The sequence below is a fragment of the Terrapene carolina genome, unplaced genomic scaffold, assembly GCF_002925995.2.
Source record: "Terrapene carolina triunguis isolate 2854851 unplaced genomic scaffold, T_m_triunguis-2.0 Scaffold88, whole genome shotgun sequence".
In the NCBI taxonomy this organism is placed as follows: Eukaryota; Metazoa; Chordata; order Testudines; family Emydidae; genus Terrapene; species Terrapene triunguis.
In genome coordinates, this window is record NW_020664439.1 from 42,775,465 (window position 1) to 42,789,480 (window position 14,016).

General features: G+C 50.4%; 1 protein-coding gene across 1 annotated transcript in view; it reads right to left on the minus strand.

Moving 5' to 3' along the window:
* The window catches only part of MCF2L2 (MCF.2 cell line derived transforming sequence-like 2), a 227,558-nt gene that overhangs the window by 183,898 nt on the left and 29,644 nt on the right, over window positions 1-14,016 (minus strand). Inside the window, exon 3 of the mRNA XM_029911105.1 lies at window positions 5,756-5,870. Coding sequence (XP_029766965.1) covers window positions 5,756-5,870 — 115 coding nt within the window. The remainder of the gene's footprint in view (window positions 1-5,755; window positions 5,871-14,016) is intronic.

Here is a 14,016-nt window from a genome sequence, read left to right on the forward strand (position 1 = left end):
AAGGCTCTGCTGCGCATTTGCTTTAGAGCAGAAAAGCAGCACCGCTGACATTTTGTTTGATGCTAAACTGTTACAGGAAGGTGTGGGGTGGAACTAACCCCAAATCTGCGCAGTGGCGCTGTTTGATCTTACCAAACCTTTCAGCCAACTGGGACTAGAAACCCCTGCAACAGTTTGTCAGTCCCGATACGTTTGGGCAAATCATCCATCAACTTCCAGCTGGAACGCTGCGTCCAGTCTCTGTGCACGGGCACCCTGTCAGATCAGATGGAGAGGTGCAAGGATGTGTGCTTTGACTCTGTCTGTCTGCCACAATGAATGATGCTGCTGCAACAACACAGATGGAATGCCAGGAAATTGGGTTACAGTCCTAATGTCCGGCAAACTCTTTGGGCCGAGTGTATTGAACGCCTTCACAGCCGAAAGGGAGAGGTTGGAGGTGAGCACGTGGGGAGTGACAGGGCCAACAAAAAAATTTGGAAAGTTATAGTAACTTCAGGTGAGGGAAGGTTTTCAGGGCTACGTCTGACACTACAGCAAGAGAAGAGGCCCCTTCAGCAGCACCTTTCATAGAACACCCTCATTAGCACAGTTCCTGCTTGAATTAGAAACACGGTAACACCTGACCTGTGGAAAGGCCTCCTGACATCATTTCAATGACTTCCTCCTTTGTGTGTTTAATGCACATTAATTTTTTCCTCCTTTGTTTAGTAGAGAGAAACACTCAGGTCACTGTGGAAAGGAAACAAATCCTCAAATAACTGCTCGATGTAACCAATCTACGTGCTGCACAGAACATATGCAATTACTTGTTGATCTCACACCTACCTAGGGGCCAAAGCCCTGATCTTTCAGCGTAGGTTTCCACAGCCCTCTGCTGGAACATGTGTAGGGAGAACTTGTTGGTCCTTTATTATTCCTGCCACTTGAGGGCACCATCGCAGACTCACTGACATGCACAAAGCTAATACGCAGCAGCTGCAAACTGAACAAGCTTGAAGTTCTTCTCTTTCATTATAAAGGGGCACTGAGAAGCCTTTTAGACGATAACAAATTTTAGTTAACAGTGCTGACCTGGGCTGGGTTCAATCCACCGGCCTAGTGATTAAGATACCTAGAAACTGACCCTTATTGATCCATCCCAGATCCATTTAGTAGACCAGCAATGTGGTTTGTTAAAGATAAGCCAATATTCATTAACAGATATTTTAAATTCTTCTTCTGAAAGCAATACCCAGGCTGAGGCTAATCTGAAATGCAGACATTTGATGTTTCTGGTGCTAAATGCTGTCAAAACACAATGCTCACCAAAACAACCCCGGCAGCCTCAGTAATTCATTCATTTCAAACGCTGACGCATGCAGACTCAGTCTTCTAATGAATGGAGCCTAGTTCTTTCTCCATCAGGTTTTGAAATGAAAATTGAAACGAGTAAATACAAGAAGGCTCTCGTGAAGTTTAGGTCCCTCTGTTCAGACTGAGGGAGAGGACCAGGGTTGGACACATGTGCATGAGGAGGGATTAGAAAGATTGGGACTGCTCAATTTAGAAAAGAGATGACTCGGGGGGGAATATGGTAGAGCTTTATAAAATCATGACAGGTGTGGAGAAAGCGAATAGAATCATAGAAGATTAGGGTTGGAAGACTCCTCAGGAGGTCATCTAGTCCAACACCCTGCTCAAAGCAGGACCAACCCCAACTAAATCATCCCAGCCAGGGCTTTGTCAAGCCGGGTCTTAAAAACCTCTAAGGATGGAGATTCTACCACCTCCCTAGGTAACCCATTCCAGTGCTTCACCACCCTCCAATAAGGAAGTGTTATTTACCCCTTCACATAACACAAGAACCAGGAGTCACCCAATAAAATTAATAGGGAGCAGGTTTAAAACAAGCAAAAGGAAGTACTTCTGCACACACAATACAATTAACCCGTGGAACTCATTGCCATGGGATGTTGTCAAGGCCAAAAGTCTAACTGGTTTCAAGTTCACGGAGCATAGGTCCATCAATGGCTATCAGCCAAGATGGTCAGTGACGCAACTCCATGCTCTGGGTTTTCCTAAACCTTCCCCTGCCACAGGCTGGGACTGGACGACAGGGGATGGATCACTCAATAATTGCCCTGTTCTGTTCATTCCCCTCCGAAGCATCTGGTACTGGCTACTGTCACAAGACAGGATACTGGATGGACCATTATGGCCATCCTTTGTTTACCAGAGCAGCTCAGATCACTAAAATGTTTATTTGTGAATAATTATTCAATTAAAACCATGCCATAACTCACAATCAGTATTATTTATAATGTATTATTCCAACCAGTACTGATATGTATAATAGGTCTATTAATAAAACACTGAGATTTTGGCATTTAAGTCAATGCAACTTGCATTACTAAAAAATTAAGGCTATTCTCCCCTCAAGAAGGACATTTTTAGAGGCCCTTAGAAAACCTAGCCCTGCAAAGTGCTCTATATGTTCCTGCCTCGAAAGATGTGCTAAAGCAGCACCCAGGTGGAATGTACCAGGATGTTATTTCAGAGAAATCAAATGGCTCTATCCCAAAGAAACAGAGACAATACATCATTGCCATCAGCATCACAGTCTGTCTTCCCAGTTTAGCTTCACTTAGCCAGCTTGCAATAGCTGTACATCCTTCAGGCACCAATCGCTCTAACTTGACACACAGAGCCAAATTCATATCTGGGGTAACTCCACGGAAACGAGTGATTTATAACAAAAGGTTTGAAAAGCGGGCGTGTCTTGGTGGAAGTTACCAAAATGCTGGTGTTGGAATAAAACAATTTACTAAGCAGTCCTGCTTAGACTGACAGAAATGAGAGACGAAGCAGATAGCAATGAATGAAACTTGTGATCGCCATATTTCTACAAGAAAGCTCGCAGGTCACACATACTGAGTTGAGCTGGTTTGGGAAATTCAGTAAAGGATTTCTATAAAAATGAGCCTAATTGTAATTTACACCCATTAGTTTAAATGAGACGCAGGCCACCACGTGTTCTGTTTAGTTAGTGACTGTGGTGTACATCATTTGCCTCCGTGTCCTGTTTACACTGTGTGAGAAGAAACGGGGGTGAAAATGGAGAAGACTGGTAAGTTAGCACGATCCAGAAGAGGAAGGAAAGGGGGGAAGATTAGAAACCAAATGCTGCAGGGAAAGCAGAGAAGAGTAAAACAGTATGGAGGAAAAATTGAGGCATCGTGTGCCTAGCTCAAGGTCATCACAGCAGACCCTTGCAAAGCAGTGACGTGGTTAAGACGGCCGAAGCTACTAACAGGGATGCAGGCCGGTAACCTTGGTTACTACTGATGTATGAGAAGCCATGAGGGTCTGATAAGAGAGGTAAGATTTGGATGTCGCTGGGGGGGGTTAAAATGATACTTGACAAAGGCATGTGGGCCACGGCATGGAGTCAGACAGGTGCTGCATAACCTTGCATTTAACCTCGGTGTTCAGGACGATATCACCTGTCTTCAGCAAGATGATACAACAATACTTGTGTGTCTTATTTGTAGTAAGCCGGGGGCAGATTGAAAGTCTTAACTTAGCCAGGGAAATAGAGACAGTGTCACCAAACGATATCATTTCAATGTAGTACACACAAATAGAAACCTGTGCAGGGTCTCAGTGGCACCTGGCATTGAGCGAGGAGGGCAGGAAATCAGGAAGAAAATGAAGCAAAACAATGGTATTTACATGGGCAGATCATACAGTAAACAGATCCCCACTCTCAAAAAGGTTGTTAAGAAAAGCTCACACTGGACTTTCTTAATATCTCTACCTCCCATGTCACAGAAGTGCACTGGACAGACTGATTCATTAGAAAGAGAGATTTGAAGCATACAGTGCATGACAGGTAATATCAAACTTGCCTCCAAAGTAAATGAGTACACATTCAGCCCTGTGAAGCCTGGATTTCTGCTATCAAAGGCCTGGTCTACACTGGGGGGGGGGGAGGGGAAATCGATCTAAGATACGTAACTTCAGCTACAAGAATAGCGTAGCTGAAGTCGACGTATCTTAGATCGACTTAGAATCACTTACTTCGCGTCCTCGCGGCGCGGGATCGACGGCCGCCGCTCCGCCGTCGACTTTGCTTCCGCCTCTCACTGAGCTGGAGTTCAGAAGTCGACGGGAGAACGATCGGGGATCGATTTATCGCATCTACACTACACGCAATAAATCGATCCCCGACAGATCGATCACTACCTGCCGATCCAGCGGGTAGTGTAGACGTACCCTAAGAGACTCCCCATCTCTCTGTGCAATATCCCAACACACAAGATCAGCAGAGGCACTCCTGCTGACAGTCCTGAGATTTGAACTCTGGTGAGCTCTCAGTTCTAGAAGACACTTCCCTTAAGGGTATGACTACGCCCTCTGCTAGCTGGTGTCTTGCCTGCCTCAGGACCCGTGTCCCTACCGGACCCCGGTGCCCCTTTCCCTTGGGGTTCTGCCCTAGCAGTACCCCCACACTCTGGGTCTCCCCTCCCAGGGGAACCCGCAACCCTAAACCCACCTCACCTCAGTGGCTACTGCCAGTCATCATCTAGTCCCCCGTTCCCTGGGGCAGACTGCAGTCTGTCATGGCCACTCATCATTGCCAAGGGGTTAGGACCTGCTGCCTCTGCCTATCCCCAGGCTGCACCTCTGTAGCCCCAGTACCTTTGTAGGCCTTCACCAAGGCCTGCAGCCTGGGGGTTTACCAGGCGGAAGCTCCCCAGCTCCTCTTGCCCTTCCCCAGCCCTGCTCTACTTCAGGTGACTTGCTCTCAGGCAGGCAGCCCTTCCCACTCCAGGGCTAGAGTGGGACTTCTCCAGCTTCTGGCCCACAGCCCTCTTATCAGGGCCAGCTTTTAGGTTGCAGTGGGGCAGCCGCCCCACTACACTGCCACTGTAAAGGGAGAACCTCCTCCTCTGCCTGGAACAGATACTGGTCAATCTTTATCTTCTGCTCTGTGGCCATGAAGCATTTTATACGCTGAACATCTCGACAAGCAGAATGTATTTTTCTTTTCAAAATGCACTGTACACTATCTGGTGGAACCATATTTAACCTTCCCCACAATCTAATAGCCTGCACCCTCTTCCTGGTCAATTGTTTTCTACCTAGAGGTCTCCCTTGACTTTGGGAGCAAAATGAAAGGCGATCTACTGCCAATGCTATAACATTTGCAGCAACATTGTTCTAGTGTGTATAGCTTCACTATTGTAGAATATTGTGTGAAGACCATACTATATCCCTCTGCTACTCACTCTGTGCTGGGAAGTAGGGAAAGACAGTTGCTGAGGGTGAATTAAACTGCAGAGTAGCAAGGCTCTATTGTGCACCAGTCTCGCCCTTGGCAGTTCCCACCTTCTGTAATCTTGCCAGAAAGCAAACATCCGGAGTCACAGCTCTGGTTCTTCCTCTGCTGTGCGTGAATAAGAGGGCAGGGCCGCCTGGGGGAAGCCTGCGCTGTACCTGTTCTGTGTGGGTGAAATTCACTCCTGTACAGAAGAGCAGCTCCAGGCCTATGCACGACTGAAGTGGGACATAAGTTGTGCATAGGCCATGAACTGGTCTTTTGCAGAGGAGTGAATTCCAGGCTGGATGACCTGATTCTGCATCCTGGTTCTGCAGGGCCGCCAGACTGCAACCTCTCGGAAGTTCTAGAACAGTGAACACAAAGTAAAGCAGTGATCCACTCAGGAAGTGAAGCTGCAGGGAGACAGCAGGCCTTTGTGCTTTGGCTCACCTGGGAATGCTGGTTAAATACGTCACAACGTTCAGAAAATCCTCATCGGGTATATCGCTGAACCCTGCATACTCCGGGAAAGTTATAATGGGTGCCCCGTCCTTCCCTCTGCCTCCTGCAAATGAGAGAAGTTTTCAAGAGGTTAGAAATGCCCCGAGAGCAGAGGATCAGCCAATGCAGTGTGTCATAAAACAGTAGCATGTTCCTCACTGAGAAGCAGCGTGATCCTGTGGATAAGGCTCCAGACTGGGACACAGGAGACCTGGGGACAGATTCTCAGTTTGTATAAATCAATGTAGCTCCATTATGCCAATTTACACCAACTAAGAATCTGGCCCGGGGTTCTCTTCCTGGCTCTGCCACTGAATGGTTGTGTGACCTTGGTCAAGTCACTTCACCTCTCTGCCTCTGCTTCAAGTGATCATTTGTGAAGTTTTCATGATTCACAGATACAGTCACCAACCAGGACTGCAGGTAAGCTCTTTGGGACAGAAACCATGTCTCCCTATGTATTTGTGCAGTACGTAGCATAATGGGATGTGGATGCTGAACCTGACTAGGGTATCTGGATGCTAAATATTAAATAATATTTGAATAATAAAATTCCAGGAACAAAGCAAGCTTTGGGGCTTTCATTCACAGAAATACTCAAAAAGGAGTGCTTTAAACTAATCAACCAGTTCTGCTTACTATCTGTCCATCCCTTTATTAACTGCTCAATCATCCAGGCAGAACAGCTACATTTTACACACACACACTCCTGTACAGCCCCCCACCCCTGTACAGGCCCAGGCCTGCCTCAGGGACCTCCAGGTCACACTTCATGCCTAGCCTCCATCTCTTGGATCCAAACCCAGGATCCAACCTCCCACCAAATTTAAGAGAAGTCTGGGTGGAGATCGCAGCTTTGTGGCTCATGCCCATCCCTGGTTGTCCTGTTACATTACTCAGCTCAACGGGGAATAAGCCACTAATGTAGTAACGTCCGTAGCGTAGGATAGTAACTTAGCAATCAGGCTTGTCACTTTTCTGATGGGCCTAGTGTCCACTGCGCAAAGCATGAATCCCCAGTTCAGTCCCCAAACCAGGTTTCCGGATTAGCAGCTCTGCAGAGGAATAAGGATTTAATCCCAAACCCATTAAAGTTAATAGGATTCTTTCCACTGACTTCAATTGGTGCGGAATAAGAGCTTAAGTGAAAGTACAGACAAACAGGATGGCAATAAGTAAGGGAGTGAAAACATTCAGGGTTTTTACGGCAAGTGTCCCATCCTATAATTGCAGCTAAGGGTCTTTGGCGAGTCCCTCCCCTCCCTCTGCCCATCTCGATAAAATCAGCTGTTTGGTCCTGACTGCAAACCCAGTAAAGGGTTAAACCCTGCAGCACTCCTTCCTATCTCCCTGAGACAAGGAGAGATCTGCCTAAGCAGGGATTGTGCTCCACATCACTCCTGCCTGAAGGTAAACTCTGTGGCCTTCTCCTTGGGGAGTTTCCAGGGAATTATCCCTTTGGGGGCGGGGCCTGCCAAACCCCACGGATTCTGTGGAAGAGTCCCCATCATCCTCCCACAGCTCCTGCCTCCATGCTGCCCTACAGGCCCCCCTCTCTCCCCAACTTGGCAGTCTGGTCTAGAGGAGCCAAGCTGTCTTTAGCTGGGTCCTCCTGTGGCAGTTCAGTGGCAGTCACAGAGGGGCGCTGCAGCCAGGGGTGAATACATTGCCACCCAGAAACTGGCATGAGCAACACAGGGCGGGAAGTTCTTTGCTCTTCCCCATCCTGCCTTGGCCCTGCCCCCAAAGCGCAGCAGGTTTTATCTAGGGGATCAGTGCCCCCATGGGCAGCGGGAATCATAGGCTGGGGGAGGCTGTGCCTCTCCAAACTGCCAGGCATGGCTCCACTCCCAGGACCCCCGTCCTGCTTCCTGCCTGCTCTACATCCGGCAGTGAGGCTCCAGTCCCCCTGTGCGGCAGCCCGCCCTGCCGGCGCTCCGGGAATGGGGAGGCTGGGGCCGTGTGCTGCCCGCCCTTCCAGCACTCTGGGGCTGGGGAAGCTAGGTTGAGGTGTGGGCCAGTGGCTGCGGTGGGAGGGGGGGTCCGGCGGTGGGAGGGTGTGGAAGGGGCAGGACCTTGGGCAGAAGGGGCAGGGCTGGCCTGGGGGCTAGCCTCCCCCAGCCTGCGGTTCACACGCTGCCCAGTGCCCACTTCATGCCGGACCATCTGTGGAGGGGTATCTGTGGGATGCTGGAGAGAGAGGAAGTTTGGCCTCACTCCTCTGTTTGGAGAGGGAGAGAGCTGCCCTCAGGGTGGGGGAGGGCATCCTGGAAGTGGCCCATTTTACATCATGTTCAGTTTCAGAAAGAGCTCAGGCTGTTTCTGTCTGCCATACTTGGCACTAGGCTGCCAGGGTACATGCCTCTGCTCCGTGTCCTTCTCACCTAGGTAGCCCCACAGTTTGGCTTGAAATGATGGGACAGATCCTCAGCTAGCGTAACCCAGCCTCGCTCCATTGGCTTGCACTAATCTACACCAGTGGAGGATCTGGCCCTCTTTAAGACAATATTGAACGAGAAAGTGACTCAGTTCAAATGCACCCTCATTTGTCCCACCAGTGATCCCCACCCAGGCCAGCTTCTCGCCACATTAATTGTTCCATTAACATAATGCTGTGACGCTGGCAGACCAGGTGTCAGCTTATGCCACAGCCCCAGGCCAATTCACGAGTGTATCAGCATAGATCAAAGTGATTGTTAAATGTATAAGAGTGTATTTGGTGTTTCAACTTCATAAGAACCAGAGAGATGTTGCATGAATTGTTTTCACTTATCTCAGGGGTGGCCAACCTGTAGCTCCGGAGCCACATGAGGCTCTTCAGAAGTTAATATGCGGCTCCTTGTATAGGCACCGACTCCGGGGCTGGAGTGACAGGCACCAACTTTCCAATGTGCCAGGGAGTGCTCACTGCTCAACCCACTGGCTCTGCCACAGGCCCTGCCCCCACTCCACTCCTTCCCGCCCCCTCCCGAGCCTGCCATGCCCTCGCTCTTCCCCGTCCCCAGAGCCTCCTGCACACCACAAAACAGCTGATTGGGAGGTGCGGGGAGGGTGGGGAAGGGGCTGATAGACAGGGCTGGTGGTGGGGGCAGGCGCTGGGAGCGGGGTGGGGGGAGGGAACTAATGTGGGGGCTGCTGACGTATTACTGTGGCTCTTTGGCAATGTACATTGGTAAATTCTGGCTCCTTCTCAGGCTCAGGTTGGCCACCCCTGACTTATCTGTATTCCGTTATAGTGTAGTAGCAAACATTTACATTGTGTTACTCCTGTAACTAAATAACCCATCAAACGAGAAAGAAGCCTTGAGGAATGCAAATGAAGAACTTTAACAGAAAAGGGCTAATTTCAAAGCACGGGGTCAGTGTGTGTGATAATCGGAGGTTGAAGACTCAAAACACGCTCCTTACTCTCTGTCATCAAAGGAAAAGCCCACATAGGTAGAGATATTGTCAGCTTTTTTCTGTGAGAACAAGCTGTAAGTATGGATTCAAGGAAAGATCCTGCATCTCGGGACTGTTTGGACTCCTACAGGGAAATGTACCAGAGGCAAAGCAGAGATCCCCAGAGACAATCTGGGTACCCTGAAAAGATTTTTGGGAAAGTGGGAGTTTATTAGATCACTGTCACCATTTGGAATGACAAACTGTGACTTACTGTGCATATATTTTACCTTCTTTAACCCCTCAATAACTCTTCCTTTTCTTAGCTAATAAACCTTTAGTTAGTTACTATAAAATTGGCTGCCAGCGTTGTCTTTGGTGTAAGATCTAGAATGCCAATTGATCTGTGGTAAGTCACTAGTCTCTTGGGACTGGAAGCAACCTAAAGGTGATGGGATTTTTGGTATAAGTGAACTTTTATCACAAAGTCCAGTTTGTCTGGCTGGCAAGATAGACTGGAGAGTCTAAGGGGACTGTCTGTGACTCCATGGTAAGACTGGAATAGTGAGCCAGCAGTTCACATTTGTTACTGGCTCAGTGAAATCTAGTTATAGAACAAACCATCAGTTTGGGGTATCTGCCCTGTTTTCTGACAGTCTGGCCTGAGGTAGGCACTCACAGTCATGAGCCACTCTAGAGAGCATGACAAATGCTTCCTCTTGTCTCCCCAACTCAGTCTCCTCGAGTTCTGCATAAAAGCAGTTTTTCAGTCGAGATGCTTGGCAAAGGGGTGGCTTTGGTAGGACATTTTCAAATGTTGACCCCTTTTTGCTCCCTTCTAATCCACAGGATCACTTTAGTTACAGATGGAAAAGACCACCTACTGTATTAACTCATCCCGTAGCCACTTCCTGCCAGGGGAGAATACAGTCCCACAGCTATTAAACCGCATCTCAGCCAGACAGCAAGAAAAAGTGATTATGATCAATGTTGCACTGAACTTATTTATAGTCCACTGACTCCACACTAGCCCTGGTTGATGGCAAACCTCGGTTCCCTGCCGGTTCCATCACATCCAATTTAGCTGTAGGCAGCAGTGGGCTGAAATATGTCATCATCCAAAATTAATCAGAATTTTCCCTGGACAGATTGTTGCTGCAATCTGCACTGATCCAGATTCTGTTCCTGGTGTTGCTTATGAGGCTGAAGCCCATCAAACCACTGGGTACTTAGTTGCAGATAGAATATTTAGTGACATCTTGTGGGCAAGACGGGTAACATCATAGGAAATCAAACACGCTTCATAGGGTGACCAGGTGTCTGGTTTTCGACCAGAACACCCACTCGAAAAGGGACCCCAGTGGCTCCGGTCAGCACCGCCAACCAGGCCATTGAAGGTCCAGTCGGCGGTGCTGCGGACCTAAGGCAGGCTAGTCCCTACCTGTCCTGGGGCACCGCGCTGTGCCCTGGAAGCGGCCAGCAGGTCCAGCTCCTGGGCGAGGGGCCTCGGGGGTCTGCACACTGCCTCCGCCCCAAGCACCAGCTCCACACTCTCAATGGCCAGGAACTGGCCAATGGGAGCCATGGGGGCGGTGCCTGCGGGCGAGAACAGCACGCACCATGAAGCTTCCTGCTCCGCCCGCCCGCCTAGGAGCCGGACCTGCTGGCTGCTTCCGAGGCGCAGCACGGTGTCCCAGGACAGGCTGGCAGTCTGCCTTAGCGCTGCTGCACCGCTGATTGGGAGCCACCTGAGGTAACCCCGTGCCCCAGCCCTGAGCCCCCCCTGCACCCCAAACCCCTCATCCCCACCCCAGAGCCCACACCCCCAGCCAGAGCCTTCACCCCCATTTAGAGCCCTCACCCCCTCCTGCACCCCAACCCCCTGCCCCACCCCAGTGAAAGTGAGTGAAGGTGGAGGAGAGCGAGCCACCAAGGGAGTGAGAATGGTAGTGAGCAGAGGGCGGGGCTCAGAGAAGGGGTGGGGCAGGGGTGGGGCCTCAGGGAAGGGGCGGGGCTAGTGTGTTCGGTTTTGCGCCAATAGAAAGTTGGCAACCCTGTTTATTGCTTCTGTAGGTCAAGCTCACTGCACACCTCAGGGGCTCCTGGCACCCCTCCATCAATCCCCACCCCAAGCTGTCCGTGTACCACCCTCCCTCTCCATTTCAGCCCCACAGCTGCTCAAGGGTTCGTCTACTCTTGAAAGGTATTTTGGATTAAAGTAGGATGTGAGTTTAAAGTGCAATAGCTATTCTGGTTAATTTCCCATTGTAGACAAGCCCTAATCTGCACCTGCTCCAACAACCCCACCCCAGGAGGAGTTTGGTCAGCTGGGGATCAGTGCAGTGCATGGGCAATCAAACCAACATCATCTTTTCCTCAGCCACATCTCCTCTGCCAGGGGCTGCAAGGGGGTGGGGAGATAGAGCCAATGCAGCAAGGTCTGTGCTACTGGAGGATTCCTTTACCCAAGGGAAATCCAGTTAAACCAGCTTCAAAGTGTATGCAAAGCAGAATTAATGAGGCCAAGGAATTTGGCCCATTGCCTGAAGAGGTCATCCATGCTTCTGAGATGGGGAAAAGTACATCATAAAGTTATCTCAGGAGACAGCCATGTGGCCTAGCAATCTGAGTAGAGGACTAAAAGCCAGGAATTCCTGGGTTCTGAAAATGACACTGAAACCAACGCTCTGTGATCACCTAGCATCTCTCTGCCTCAATCTCCTTTTCTCTGAAATGGGGATGACACCTCTTACTGGTACATAGGAGTGTTTGGAGAATTCATGGATTCAGTAAGACGTGGAGAAGGAGGAAAGCTGAAATCTGCACTCGGATCCTTCCCCGCACCGAAATCAGTGAGATTGCTCGGGTGTAGGCGAGGACAGATTTGGGACCAGGAAATGCTAAGCATGATTATTATGCTGGAAGCCTCAGAACATCAGGCATACAATGTGACAACTGGCAGTGGAAACACACGAGACGTGGTCTGCCTCAGCCTCACCCAGATCTGAATCGGCAATAGCTTCTGGGGAGATGGATTACAAGGAAAAATCCTGCTGTCAGTTTATTTAACGAGCTAATGACAGGGGAGGGAAGCTCATTACACATAAGAAGAGCTTGGAAAGCGCCCTCAGTTTCTGGCAGAGGATTTCCAGCCATCTCGACATGCCGGGGCTGTCAATTTCTTTTTTTAAACTACACCAGGCGTGGCTGCAGTGTTCGCTGTGTTCATATCCTTATGCTAATTTCTGCAGATTCTGAACAGGCCAACTGCAACCCTTCTGGGGAGCCAGGGGGAGGGCTTATGTTAAAGTGATTTGTCCTGAAGACAGGGGCACAACCAGAATTTTGCTAAGGAGTGGGCCCAGCTTACCAGACCAGCTGCCCCAAACTTGAGTGGCGCTGCAGCCCTGTGCCCCAGGTTGCAATGCCCCTCACTGAAACCGGGCCTGGCCTCTCCTCTGTCATGATGGGGTGGGGGGCACCCCACCCAAATTTGAGTGAGTAGCGTTGCGTCCTGGCAGACAGGGTCGCAACACTACTCACTTGAATTTGTTCCAGGCAGCCCTCTATTGTCAAGTCAGGGTCCCAGGGGAGCCTGGGCCCGCTTCCCCCATCCCCAAGGCACCCATGCCTGAAGTCACTGGGAGGGCTGAGGACATGAATAAAAAACCAATGGAAACATCATGGGCCAGATCCTACTGTCCTTACTCAGGCAAAATTTCCACTGAAGATCCACTGGCATGAGGACTGAGTAAGTGCTGTGGAATTCAGCCCAAGGCAGGCTAAGTACATTCTATGGACTGGTGTAGAGCACCTCCCAGTACTTCATTTTAACATCACTTACACCCGGGTGAATCCAGAGTGACTCCACGTGGTGTCCAATTCTGTGCTGCACTTGCAGGAAGTGCAGCGCAAAAGACGCAGCCCAAGAGAGGGAGAGCAAAGGTGGCCTGTAGCCGCTTTTGCTCCCTCTGGCTTCTGGGCTATTCTGGTGGCTGACATGGCCACCCAGCCCAAGTTAGAGAAGCCCCCAGCTGCTCAGACCTATGACAGCAGATACTGCACAGAATCTCTAGCCATGTCCCCACCACACCCCGACACTGGAGCTTGCGAGGTGGAACAGCTCAGGGTTGATTCCAGCTGGACCTGCACCTAAGGGGCTGCTCTCCCTGTCCCTTATGAGACCTTTGTACTCTGTGCACTGCTGGGGTGAGGACAGAGGCTGTCCCAGGCTGGACAAACAAAGGGTGCAGCTGTAACGCCATGGCCCCAGCTCTCTCACCCTTGTAATGAGTGCAGCCAGGAGTTGAAGTAATGGTGTGTAGGGTGATCCCGCTTCCCCCTCAGCCCCTCCTTAAAAGCAAACAGGAGCTCTGTCTCGTCGCCCGGGCTTGGGCACGCTCAGCAGCTCCCCCTCCTCCGTGGCTGGTGTCCTCAGAGCTCCCCGTCCTGTTTCCATCTCTTAATAACTGGGTGCAGATTGCGCTGGCCTGTGGCCCCAGCCAGCTCATATGGGCACTAGCAGGGCACAGTACCTGCATGCCCCCTTGGAATTGTGCCCAGCCCCGGTGCAGAGCTGAGTCCCATTCGCTGGTCAGAAGAATTAACACCCCAAGCTGAATAAATAAGCCCGAGCCAGCGTCCAGCAGCTGAGCTGGGGCAGGGGGAAGGTTGTTGGTGAGGAGAGCAAGGGGAGTATTCCTCAATGGTTTAAGGCAAGGCTGAGAGGAGAGAGGGGGTACATGGCAGACCAGGACAAGGAGGGAGGTTGTTCCCAGGGTAGGGGCAGGGCTGGCTCTAGGCACCAGCAAAACAAGCTGGTGCTTGGG